The sequence below is a fragment of the Oncorhynchus clarkii genome, chromosome 16 (genome assembly GCF_045791955.1).
Source record: "Oncorhynchus clarkii lewisi isolate Uvic-CL-2024 chromosome 16, UVic_Ocla_1.0, whole genome shotgun sequence".
NCBI classification, from domain to species: domain Eukaryota; kingdom Metazoa; phylum Chordata; class Actinopteri; order Salmoniformes; family Salmonidae; genus Oncorhynchus; species Oncorhynchus clarkii.
In genome coordinates, this window is record NC_092162.1 from 47,251,463 (window position 1) to 47,263,436 (window position 11,974).

At 44.2% G+C, this 11,974-nt stretch overlaps 1 protein-coding gene across 1 annotated transcript in view; it reads right to left on the bottom strand.

Moving 5' to 3' along the window:
- The window catches only part of LOC139367667 (metabotropic glutamate receptor 4-like), a 229,872-nt gene extending 219,132 nt beyond the window's left edge, over positions 1-10,740 (bottom strand). Inside the window, exon 1 of the mRNA XM_071105944.1 lies at positions 10,195-10,740. Coding sequence (XP_070962045.1) covers positions 10,195-10,740 — 546 coding nt within the window. The remainder of the gene's footprint in view (positions 1-10,194) is intronic.
- Positions 10,741-11,974: the final 1,234 nt, after the last annotated feature.

Sequence of the window (11,974 nt, forward strand, 5' to 3'; positions counted from 1 at the left end):
AAGCTCTAGCAGAGGTCAATGAGAACATTTGGCTTGATCTGATGTGCTCTAGACTCTGCCAATTAAAATACATACTGTAGGAGTAAATCTGGGGTCAAACAGAAGACAAGAGGTTGCCATCTAAAGAACACCTGGAAACTGCCTGCCTGATTTACACAAACCTGAAAAGATTAAACTGACCCTTGCTTGGCATTGCAATTATATCTCATCAGTAGCTGTGTTTAGGACAGATGCCAATGACACTGGGCTGTGCTTTCATGGCTCTGAGCCTGTAGAGCATGCCTTGGTCTATAGAGAGGAGAGGAGAGATGAGGAGAGGAGAAGAGAGCTGGAGGGAAAGAGACCTTCAGGTCAACATGTAAGCCTGGCATATTAAATCACTAAAATCAGGGCTGAGGAGCTGCAGTGTCCTTGAGGATGACTATAGGACTCCTGGGCTGACATATCCAGCCATCCAGCTGGCCACACTGCACTCACTTCACCTACCTCTAAAGGCCTGGAGCAGAGGATCAGTAAGCAGAGAAAAGAGGGGTTCAGTGTAGTAGATCTGGAGGGGAAAGTAAAGGTGTGATCGAACGCCTCAAACGTAAAACGATCTGTTTATTGTAGCAGGCTATCTCTGAGGGGACAGAGCTGCCCTGAATTTAACTCCATTATGATTGAGGTAGTTGTGGCATTGATGTACAGACAGTTCCCACACGGCAGAGAGTCCATCTGTACATAACCATTTCTACTAATGCACATACAGTATGCTTTCAACACTGTCTCTGGATGTACCTGGAGACCCTTTATTCACAATTACCCATCTCATAGGATGTGTCTGAATAGGGTTATGGTCAAAACTGTTGCACTATATGTGGAATAGGTTGCCATTTCAGACCCAGCCATAAAGTCCAGACAGAACTGTCAGATCAGATTGAACTATTACTGTATGTGAGTCAATTAGAAGTACAGGGAATACAGTAGTCCTGACTAAGATAAACCACCACAGAACATGCCACACCGCCGCAGGGTCAACACTGAAAAGACACAAAAACAGGTTTTCTTAGGAACAAGATTTCACACATGACCTAGCAGCCTCCAAGAAATGTTTAGCATCTTTTCAGGCCCAGTCAGGTAGGAAACGCTTGACCACAAACCCTCTAGCTGGGCAAGTGCTGTGGTCTGCTTCAATAACTACATACAACCAAAACTCATTTATATACGCAGTTATTTCCTAGCTGTTAATGCTTTGTGTTGCAGTGTTTACCATAAGCTTCCATACTGAACTGGTGCTCTTGCAAGAATGGATCCTCGACCAACACAGTGAGTATGATGGCATCCTAGGCAGGGACATTGATAATACAATCTGATTTTTTTCCAGACATCCCAACGATTGTCTGCAACAGCAGTACTATGTTAGTACATTTATCTTCATTTAAATGTCAGCACCTCAAACTTGTGTGAAATCAATACCAATATGGACCAACTTTCCTTCCATTGTGTAACTTCAAATATTGCCTTTCAACAGCGGGAAAAAGACGAGGGTACAATTCCAGGAAACAGAGTACGTTGTCACAACAGTTCCCTGCCTCAGGTTAAATACCTGAACAGGAGTGCAATCTAAGAGGTGTGTTGTGTTTGTACGGGAGGGGGTCTTCACAGCTTGCTTGACTGTTTAATGATTTTACGGAACAAATAATAAAACTGGCTGAGGTGTACAACATAAACCCTGTGTTCTGTGTAGGGATTTATTACAGACTTAGTCTATTTTACTGACTGAGGGAGGTCTGGAAAGAGATAATTAACCAGTAAATGAGAATTGATCCTTCTCTGTCTATCTGCTAATGTTGGTGTGTACAAAAGTTTTAACGGGTGGGTGTCTTATTGTTTGTTCCCTTTTATTTGTTCTGTCCTGACATTGTTCTCTAGTCTGATGTAATATCAGAAAGAGGGCATTACATCAAAACCATGGACATTTCATACTGTTACTCTATATGTATCTCGTCAATTTGTTTCAACATTTCTGAAACTATATTCAACAATTAAAGCAAATTAAGTGCTGCTGAAGGTCACTAATGCAATAAATACATCTTCACACTTCTGAATGAATATGTTTTGTCCTAGTTGTCTGACGTTCAAATGGTCATTTGTAATAGAGCATCGTGACTGCATCAGAGAAGAGAGAGTGAATTTCTCTGTGTGATGGAGGGTAGATGACTCATCAAAGCTAGCTACCATGATGTCTGACGTGCACGTTGACTGGATGATGTCCAACCTTCTTACCGTAGCTCTCTGTCACTGCTTCAGGCCAGGTAGAGGATGTGGCATGGCACAGAAAACATAGAAAACATAGAAAATCTCAGATCAACACAACTTGACTATCATTACGCTAACATTGCAGTGCATTTTCATTTCATAGTGGTAATGGTTTTACTGTCATCAATCAGGCAATGTTCAATAGTGTGCAGGGATAAAAACAGAGTATGTCCATTTGTCACAACATATTTTCTGTTATATACCATCACTCCCACGTCCCACTTGTCACTTCTCCATCAAATTTCACTATTCACAGAATCAATAACTGTCATGCCTCCATCAATCACATCAATTGAAATCTATTTCACCTACTAACAACTGTGTAGTTTGTCTCTCTTGTGACCACTCATCCATCTTTACAATTACAAATCTACATACATTGCATACATCTTCAGACAGTAGGTCACAGAATGTTATTTGGTTGATGGGTAGATTTTCCAGGGGAGAGAGCTGCAAGCGACTAATCCTGAGTTATTTTTGAGGAAACTGTGAGATACCATGGATTTGCTGCTTGGGTTCTATTTTGGAGATGTGGTTGTTTAAAGATGAATATCTGGAACGCATGGGCTTAGTGTTAGATTTCGAGACAGGGGGAGTGCTGTAGTTGCATCTATGAGACAAGTTCACAGGACATAAGATGACATCAATGGTTTTGAGGACTTACAATTGCAAGTAAGCATATGGACAGTTTGTAAATGTAGACCAAAATCAAAAGACTTACTGACAATTTACAGTGTCACAAATTCAAGGAGTGAGCTTCAAGGAGTGCTGAAGAAGTGATGTACAGTAATTGGAGAAAATGCCAACATTAAATTAGCAGCATGATTGTAACACTGGATTTTCTCCAAAACAATCCCCTCTTTTCACAGAGGGAAGGGTAAGAGGATACTTGATAAACACACAGTGTTGAACATTATTCATGTTGTATGGCTACTGTGTTAGAGAAAAAAATGATTTATGCTATCATGCCTTGAGAATACACAATGTCAAATGACTATGAAGAGGGTCAGAACATTGGAGCTGTTATCACAGGTGTAGCTTGTCTTGTGTTCCTACCAAAGCACTATACATGTGTATCTCCTCTGCTGTTAAAATCAGTGCAGATGGTGTTAGTCTCCACAGAGTTCTCTCAGGAAGTGAACATTTTTTTATCATCCATTTTAAAAACAAACTCGACATCCTCCCCTCCCCACCATGCAACATTCACTCTGTAGACCTGCAAACTTACAGTAATTAAATGCCACAAATTAATTTGAGTGAAACCAAGCGTCTCCACACAGCGAGCAGTGCACATGTGGAGACCACCGCACCGTGCCCCTTCACCACTATGGATGGTGATTAGCAGCTGGTGTTCCAGCTTCCTGTGATGGGATTTGCACAAAGAATCGGCAAACCTAAGAAAAAAGAGAGCAAAACTAAGAGGCAAGGGACATGTTTCTGGGCACACTTCCCTCTTGGATGTACTGAGACTTGACCGCTGGACCCAGGGTCGGCTAAGCGACTTGAGTCTGAACTAGTCCTGTAATAAAGGAGTGGCTCCGCTATGGCCGGAGCTCTATATGGAAGGGAACGACCACAATGAACGGTTAGAAAAACAGCTGCAAGGATCAGGTCTTCCCGACTGTAAAAGTCTGGTTGAGTGACACTGCACAACCACTGGCCTGTAAAACTGCAGAAAACAATTTCCTGCAAGTATTTTGAGACGCTCGTTTGCTTTTCTTCCCTTGTTGGCTTTGCCTGCATGGGATTTTAAAAGTCACGTGCGAATAGAGAATTCACTCCTTGGATTTATTGGGCATGGATGGGTGGGTAAAGGGCTGAAATGGCTGGCTTGAATGACCTGATTTCGTGTGGCTACACCAATTTACACTTAGTGCAGAATAGGAGTCCACTTAGAGAGAAACAATTATTCTTAATTACCACAGAGCTACGATGCTGAGGATCCATGAAGGTGACAGGACACACCTTGGCAGGCCTGTCTCAAGAGTGATAAAGAGAGCTACTGGCAACTGAGGTAGCTACTGAGAGCTACTAGCTTTTGTGTAGTTGTGCTTCAGCTCACACGGTTGCCATCTTCATTCAGTCTAGTTTTGCCAAATACTCAGCTACTTTCTTGCCAAATTAATTCTCAAAGGTATCCCATTGAAAATAATTCTGGTTCCCCACATTCCCTACAGCACAGGCATTCTACAGATTCCTGTAAATGTCTGCCCAGCATCCTGCAAACAGAGCAGAGGCATCCTTTTATCACATTTTCCAAATTGATTTATTTTTGTGTAAGGTTTTTACATGATGGTTCCTGCGTTAATCCAGAGAGAACGCTGTCTCAACATGTTGAGATGCTGAGAGGAGGAAGGTACAGTGTCTGAGGGTCTACAATCTCTGTCTCTAATAGGGGATGAGACAGGGGCTGCAAAGTCTCTCTGCTTCACAGACAGCACAACAGACAGCTAGTTAACCCTCTTTTTACAGCTAACTACAGGCTCCCCCGTCTTCTCCTCTAAGCTACTCTCACCTCCCTCCCCTCTACTCTCTGAAGACATTTTCCCTGCTGCTTAGAAGGCAGAGGTACTGGCATGTGTGTAGGCTGTTTGTACCTTAGCAGACTGTACACCTCGGTGGAGGTGGCCGAAGCGCCCCTATTCTTCTTTGAGAACATATGGTTATGTCTCAGCAACTCAACAGTGGCACTTGATCCCACCTTCATGCCCATGTGACAGCTACAGTGCTGATACAGTAGCCTACACAAGACCGAGTTAAGAGCTGACATGCACAGGGCCAGAGACGACATCTCCAAGAAATGATCACAAAGCTGGATGCCTTATTAAAACCAGCCTTGTCGTTAGTGGGTAATCAATTGCAGTCGCTACAGTGTCATAACCAGCCCTCTGCAAATTAGCCTGGGCGCTAGGACACTTTGCTCCTGCTTATGTTGCAGTAAAATGCTCAACTGATGAGAACATCACAGAGCATGAGCAGGCAGGGCCAACCATGGAGGGAGGGAGCTTTCAAACCCTAACCGGATCCCCAGGCGGACATTACGTAAACTGGGAATCAAATATTCATACAGCACAATAGGGACGGGAGCCTACTGCTCCAGAGTGCTGAGTAAACACTTTACCCAGCCTCAGCTGCTCTAAGACTGGGAGAGGGAAGTGGGGGGAAAAGAATGAAGCATTCTGATAACAATAGCAAGCATGCAGTGTGTTATGGCCACTACCCTTAGGCATGGCAAGGAACAGTAAGAAGAAGGGCTGGGACCCAAACTGCTTGTTCAAATCAAACAAAATATGGATGAGGTAGATCCCCTGACCTCGGCACAGGAAACAGTTGACTCACCAAGAGTTTACTGGGTATAGCTTATGTGCGGCTGGGAACAGTGCTATCCTCAGCTAGTCTGCCAGGGCTGAGAAGATGGCCTACTTTCTGCTTTTAAAATAAAGAAAAAGGTGCAACAGCTTTGTGTAAAACACCTGAAATTGTCCATGTTGAGGTAAAAATGGTCAGTAAAATCTACCCGACCCTGTTATGACATGGAAAAGGGAGTGTGTAGCCTACTGACTGTCATTATCTAGAGCTCACCTAGAGCCCCGTTTCCATTGGCATGTTGAAGCCATCGCTGGCCTTGGTGGGCTAGCTCAAATTGCATTCCTACTGAGGGTCTCCCGGGTGGAGCAGTGGTCTAGGGCACTGCATCACTGTGATACAGACTCTGGGTTGCGCCCAGGCTCTGTCGCAGCCGGCAGCGACCGGGAGGTCCATGGGGCGACGCACAATTGGCCTAGCGTCGTCCGGGTTAGGGAGGGTTTGGCCGGTAGGGATATCCTTGTCTCATCGCGCACTAGCAACTCCTGTGGCGGGCAGGGCGCAGTGCACACTAACCAGGTCTCCAGATGCACTGTCTTTCCTCCGACACATTGGTGCGGCTGGCTTCCGGGTTGGATGCGTGCTGTGTTAAGAAGCAGTGCGGCTTGGTTGGGTTAACAATTGGATACCATGAAATTGGGGAGAAAAGGTGGTCAAATAAAAATTATAAATCAATAAAAAATTGCATTCCTACTCCATCCAGAAATTAGAAATTATGTAATGTTGCTAGGTAGCCAATATGTGACTGCAGTTGACTTTGTTAATGTTGCTAGCTAGCTAGCAAGATGTTGAAGAACTGTAATCATCACCATGCTGTAACTAATGTTACTACTACCATTACCAGCTAGAGACAGCTAGCAACATTTAGCTTGCTGACGTTAGCTAGCTAGCTAAACGGTTAGCATTGTCGCTAGCATAACAGGCTAGCTAGCTTAATTCCTACCTTGATTCTTGCTTGACATGGCATTGGCTATTACCTAGCTAACCATATGATGTAGCTAAGTAGCTAACTTTCAATATGACCTGGACGGATAAAATTCCCGCTAGCTCACGTTCAACTCTGAAACAGCTAACCGAGGGTTGACTGTTTTAACAAAAGTTTATTGTGTAGTGCAAAAATTAATGCAGGATCTAGCTATGGTGAAAATGTGTGTCATGTCTGACAACTGCAGTACTGCTTGTCCATGTGCTAGCTAACAGTAACAAGCCCTGATGAGCTAGCTAAACATTGTGTCAGCATCCAGCAGTGATCAGCTTGGTGATTGCATAGTAACAGTGTCAGCAGCCCACATTCTAATCGAGCTAACACCAGTTGTGAAACTGGGCTGCGCCGCCCCCGGTTTCCTTCGACCCAGCTAGAATTTGAGAATTCCATTCGAGCCAGCTTTAATTTGACCCTAATTTGGCACTAATTTTAATTGCCAGTGGAAACGGGCTCTAGTGACCTGCACTTAGTTGGTGTACCACTTGGCCATGAGCCCTTCATCACTGTAACTGAATTAGAAACGAGAGCAATCTGAAACCAGTGCAATCTGAAACCAGTGCAATCTGAAACCAGTGCAATCTGAAATCAGTGCAATCTTCTCCACACATCTTTCTGAAGACTGCCTCACACTTTGATCAAATCTCTTACCGCCATCATCCAATCATCTGAAGAACACACACTCATTCCTCAACAGCGAGGATGAGAGACAAAAACAGGTTGTGCAGATGAAAGATACAGTATCAAGTCAAGTTCTTGAAATAATTTGAAACAAGAGGAGTATGTATCTGCTGCAATACCACCCTCATTCACTAATGAAGAGGAGCCATTATATCGAGCTAATGATGGTGATGTGATCCAGGCGGAGGCAGGCTGAGGTAGTCCAGCATGGTGTGAGCACAGCACTGGTTACTATATCCTTACCCCAAACACAGAGTGCTACTGTCAGCTACTGCAGTAGAGTGTCTCCCAATGATCCTTGTTGACTTTTAAGTTCTGGGGACATTTCCCAGCTTCTCAATTTGATATTAAAATGATATTTGCGCATAGCTCAAAAGGGTACTTATCAGAGCACATAGCCTTGGAAATCACAAAGAGGTGCATAGCTGTTTTCTGGCTTTTATTCAGTATAATTGCAGTACAAATACAGAACAGGCGGCTTTTTGTGCAGGGGGCGATTACAGTACATGCTCGCCACTAAGGTGACCTGAGAAGCTAAGAACACTGATTACACACAGTTTAAATCCAACCAGCTTATGCTCTGCATGCCCCCAAGCATTATCTGTTACTGTCACTGTCTGGCACTGTGAACACAATACAGAGAATACAGATCGCTGTGCTGATATTGTATTATGGGAATTATGTTATTCAAACAAGCCTCAAGCATCCAAACCTTCCTTCCGATGTTCCAAATGTTCTATGAGCTTCATAATATTTTAGCTACATTATAACACAGCCCAACTGTTTTCCCATTGTTCTGCCTGGCATCTTCATCATTCCTATGACAGCTTTGTGTTGGCATTATGAAAGGGCCTGTCTTCTTGTGTTTGTGTTTACTTTTGTTTTCACACTGGCACATCATGTTTGGATCCTGAGAGCAAACATAATACTGTTGAGGCTCGTTTTAGATCTTTAATAAGTGCTGAATGAGCTCAAATGGTTACATGCATGACTTGCCCTATTTAATTAGAGGCAAAACACCACTAAGGACTTCCCAAATGAATGTCATTATGGGGAGAGGCTGAGGACTAATGATGAGCCTCAACTGTCAGAACAGTGAAAAATATGTCTGGTTCTAATGGGACTTTTATAGAACTTACAAACCACAAAGACCACATCCAACTGAGGCAAACGCAGATGGCCAACATACAGGCAGAAGACTATGTTGGTTTGATAAGAAAAAATATTTTGGAATATGATTTTTAATTGGTTTAATGAGGGGATTAAACCCTGGGGTGAAAATAGATTACATTTTTTCCCGGTGCAGGACTTCCTATGGGTCATAGAATAATCATAGAATTACATATACAATCCCTATTAATTCAATGGGATCTCTGTGGGCCTAGTCGTAAAGATCTGTCATTTAACTTTTACAATGTATTACCTTTTATTGTGACATAAACCCAACCAGTCATGATGTTTTCATCAGTTTGACAAATAATCACTTCAGAAGGCTCCTTTACTAGGCTACCCGCGCACATTCATCCACTCACAACATATTTCCAGCCTCCAAACAGTGGTGAATGGAAAGAGACATCTGTTACACAAAACACCAGAAATTGTAAGGACGTTTGGCGATTGTCATTAGGCCAGAATGTATGTGTCTACTGCTGTCTACACGTGTCTTGGTTTCGGCCAATCATCTCTGCCTTAGCAAAATTTCTGTGTTATCATCTGACCACATCGCATTTTAGAGCATAGGCTATATCACTCGTTTTCAAGTCCTTTCGTTAATTTATCATGCCTCTGACATGCAGTAATGATTAATAATGGTGTAATAACCCCCCAGATATTTTGGCTCATGTTTTACCGGTACGGCGTACCCCCACTATTTATTTTGCAGGGACTCTGTACCGGACCGTTCTGCCTTACTTTCATCCCTGTGTGAACCTAATTCCTCACATGAATGAGTTGATGCCCATATGTAACAGTATAACTTTAGACCGTCCCCTCCGCCCATACCCGGGCGCGAACCAGGGACCCTCTGCACACATCAACAACAGTCACCCTCAAAGCATCGTTACCCATCGCTCCACAAAAGCCGCGGCCCTTGCAGAGCAAGGAGAACCACTACTTCAAGGTCTCAGAGCAAGTGACGTCACCGATTGAAACGCTATTTAGCGCGCACCACCGCTAACTAAGCTAGCCGTTTCACATCCGTTACACTCACCCCCCTTTTGACCTCCTCCTTTTCCGCAGCAACCAGTGATCCTCTGCACACATCAACAACAGTCACCCACGAAGCATCGTTACCCATCGCTCCACAAAAGCCGCGGCTCTTGCAGAGCAAGGGGAACCACTACTTCAAGGTCTCAGAGCAAGTGACCTCACCGATTGAAACGCTATTTAGCGCGCACCACCGCTAACTAAGCTAGCCGTTTCACATCCGTTACACATACAAGAGCGACATGGTGCATTTTCACAGACACAGAGCATTCCCGAAATGTGAGATATTGAATACGCCTCTAGCTACACTATGTAATATCACCTTAGAGCGAAGACATGGAGTAAAAGCCTATAGAAAATGTGGGGAGTGTTTTTATCACATCAACATTTCCATAATGTTGGAAAATGACAGAATAGATCTTTATCCTTTCATGAAAAAAATTAAAAACACTTTTACCAGTAAAAGCAACCTAGCCTATTGATAATCATACATGATTCAGGCAATAGCATCAGCTACAGATTTCTGTCACATTGCAGCCTCGCTTGCATTCTCACTTGCAGAGCGTGCTGCCTGCCAGCCTACAAACGACTGTTGAGAGAGACTACTTTCATAGCCACCACCATGATTCACAGCCATTAACCAATAAGTGTAAGGCACTTACCCTGAAGAGGCGCAGGATGTTGGCCACCATGATTGACACGGAGCTGGCGGAGGCCCCGATGACGCCCACCACCCTCTCAGGCTTGGTGATGATGGGCGGCCCACCACTCAGGCATTTGATGTCCGTCCCGTCCTTCTCGATGAGCGCCTGGACAAAGGTGAGCGACTGCTCCAGGGCGTGGGTGTCCCGTGAACAGGTGTCCAGGATCCTGGCCCCCAGAGTGATGTTGGGCAGCAGCTCGTGGTCGTTGTTGATGCGGTCCAAGGCGAACAGCATGGCCTCCAGTCTGTGGATCCCCTTTTCCTTCTTCAGCTCCCCACAGGCTTTCCCATTGTTGCCTCTGGCGTGTACAGGAAAGAGCCCACCCAGTGAGATATCCCCGTCAATACGGATGGAGTTGAGGTGTGTGTGGCCAGGTGTTTTTGGCTTGGCCCCCAGGACTACCAGGATACAGCAGGTCAGGAGCAGGACCTGACAGGGCCCAGCCGGACCACCTCTGTGGCAGTCAGTCTGCCCCCTCTTCATACAGCTTCCCAGAAGAATCATGATGGAAGGCTAAGTTAAACCCGCAACCAACTAAAATGAGTCCCTTTTAAAAAAAATACCACAAACAAATGTCCTAAAGGTTAGCAGCAATATCCCTCAGAGCACAGAACTCTCTTCAGAAGTCTCTTCTCACGTCTCTCAGCTTTGACACTATCTCAGTAATACTAATTAGCTTTCTCTCTCTCTTTCTCCACTTCCTTGTGTGGTATTCTCTCTCCCTGCAGTTTGGGGTATGGAGATGGTGTGGAGTTACTAAACAGTTTTGACTGAGGTGGGAGTGAGTCCGTGGAGAGCCATCTCAAGGGGCATTAGAGAGAACAAAGGTGGGAGATAAGCCTTCTTTTCTCCACTCCTCCAGAGCCAGTCAGGGGCGTTTAGCTTCTCTCTGGCTCACCCCCCTGGAGCAGGCAGAAAGTCCTCAGTCAGCCCGAGCAGACCTGCAGGTACTGAAACATGGCCTCCCTCCTCGAGCTCAGAAAGACAGCAGACTTCTGAAAGATAAAAGGAGAAAGGGATGAGATTCTGAGAAAAAGAGGGGAGAAACGGAGAGCTCTGTTAAAAAAAGAATGAGAGATGAAATGGGATTTCATTTGGTCTGATCAACAATAGATCTCTCAGTGAGGGGGTTTGCTGCATATTAGTTTCCCACATGGTTCTTATAACAATTCTATCTCAATTGTCGTTAGCTCCCACACACTGCTTTTCAATTCAATAAAACATGAAAGATATTTTTCACTAACTCTCTGCTGTGATGAAGCAGATAATAAGCAGAGTCATGCTTCTTCAATGCTTTTGCATTTGTTAAACATATCTGGGCATAAACAACATTGGAGGGTCACGGTTTCTATCAAATAATCTAGATATTCAAACAGAAAAATCACCAAGTCTAATACTGCAGTTGTATAAATGTTTTTTTTTTCCATTTCACACCCTTGCTTCACTTGCTATTAGAGCACTGTCATGAATTATTCTCATAAGGCCTGGAGTATAACTGACTCAGAGCCTAAGCGGCACGAGTTCATAGGCTGCTTCGTAGCCACGTCCCGCTTTCTTCATGTGGAAAGCAGAATCTCTCCAGGGTGTTTTACCAAAGGCTTATAAAATATCCTGCTTCAAATAGAGAGCACAGGACGTTCATAATCAAAGTATGAATATCACTTAACTGATGAAGACATTTGCTTGGACCCCACATTCCCCTTGCTCAATTCTCCTCACCAAACCCATCACCTCAACT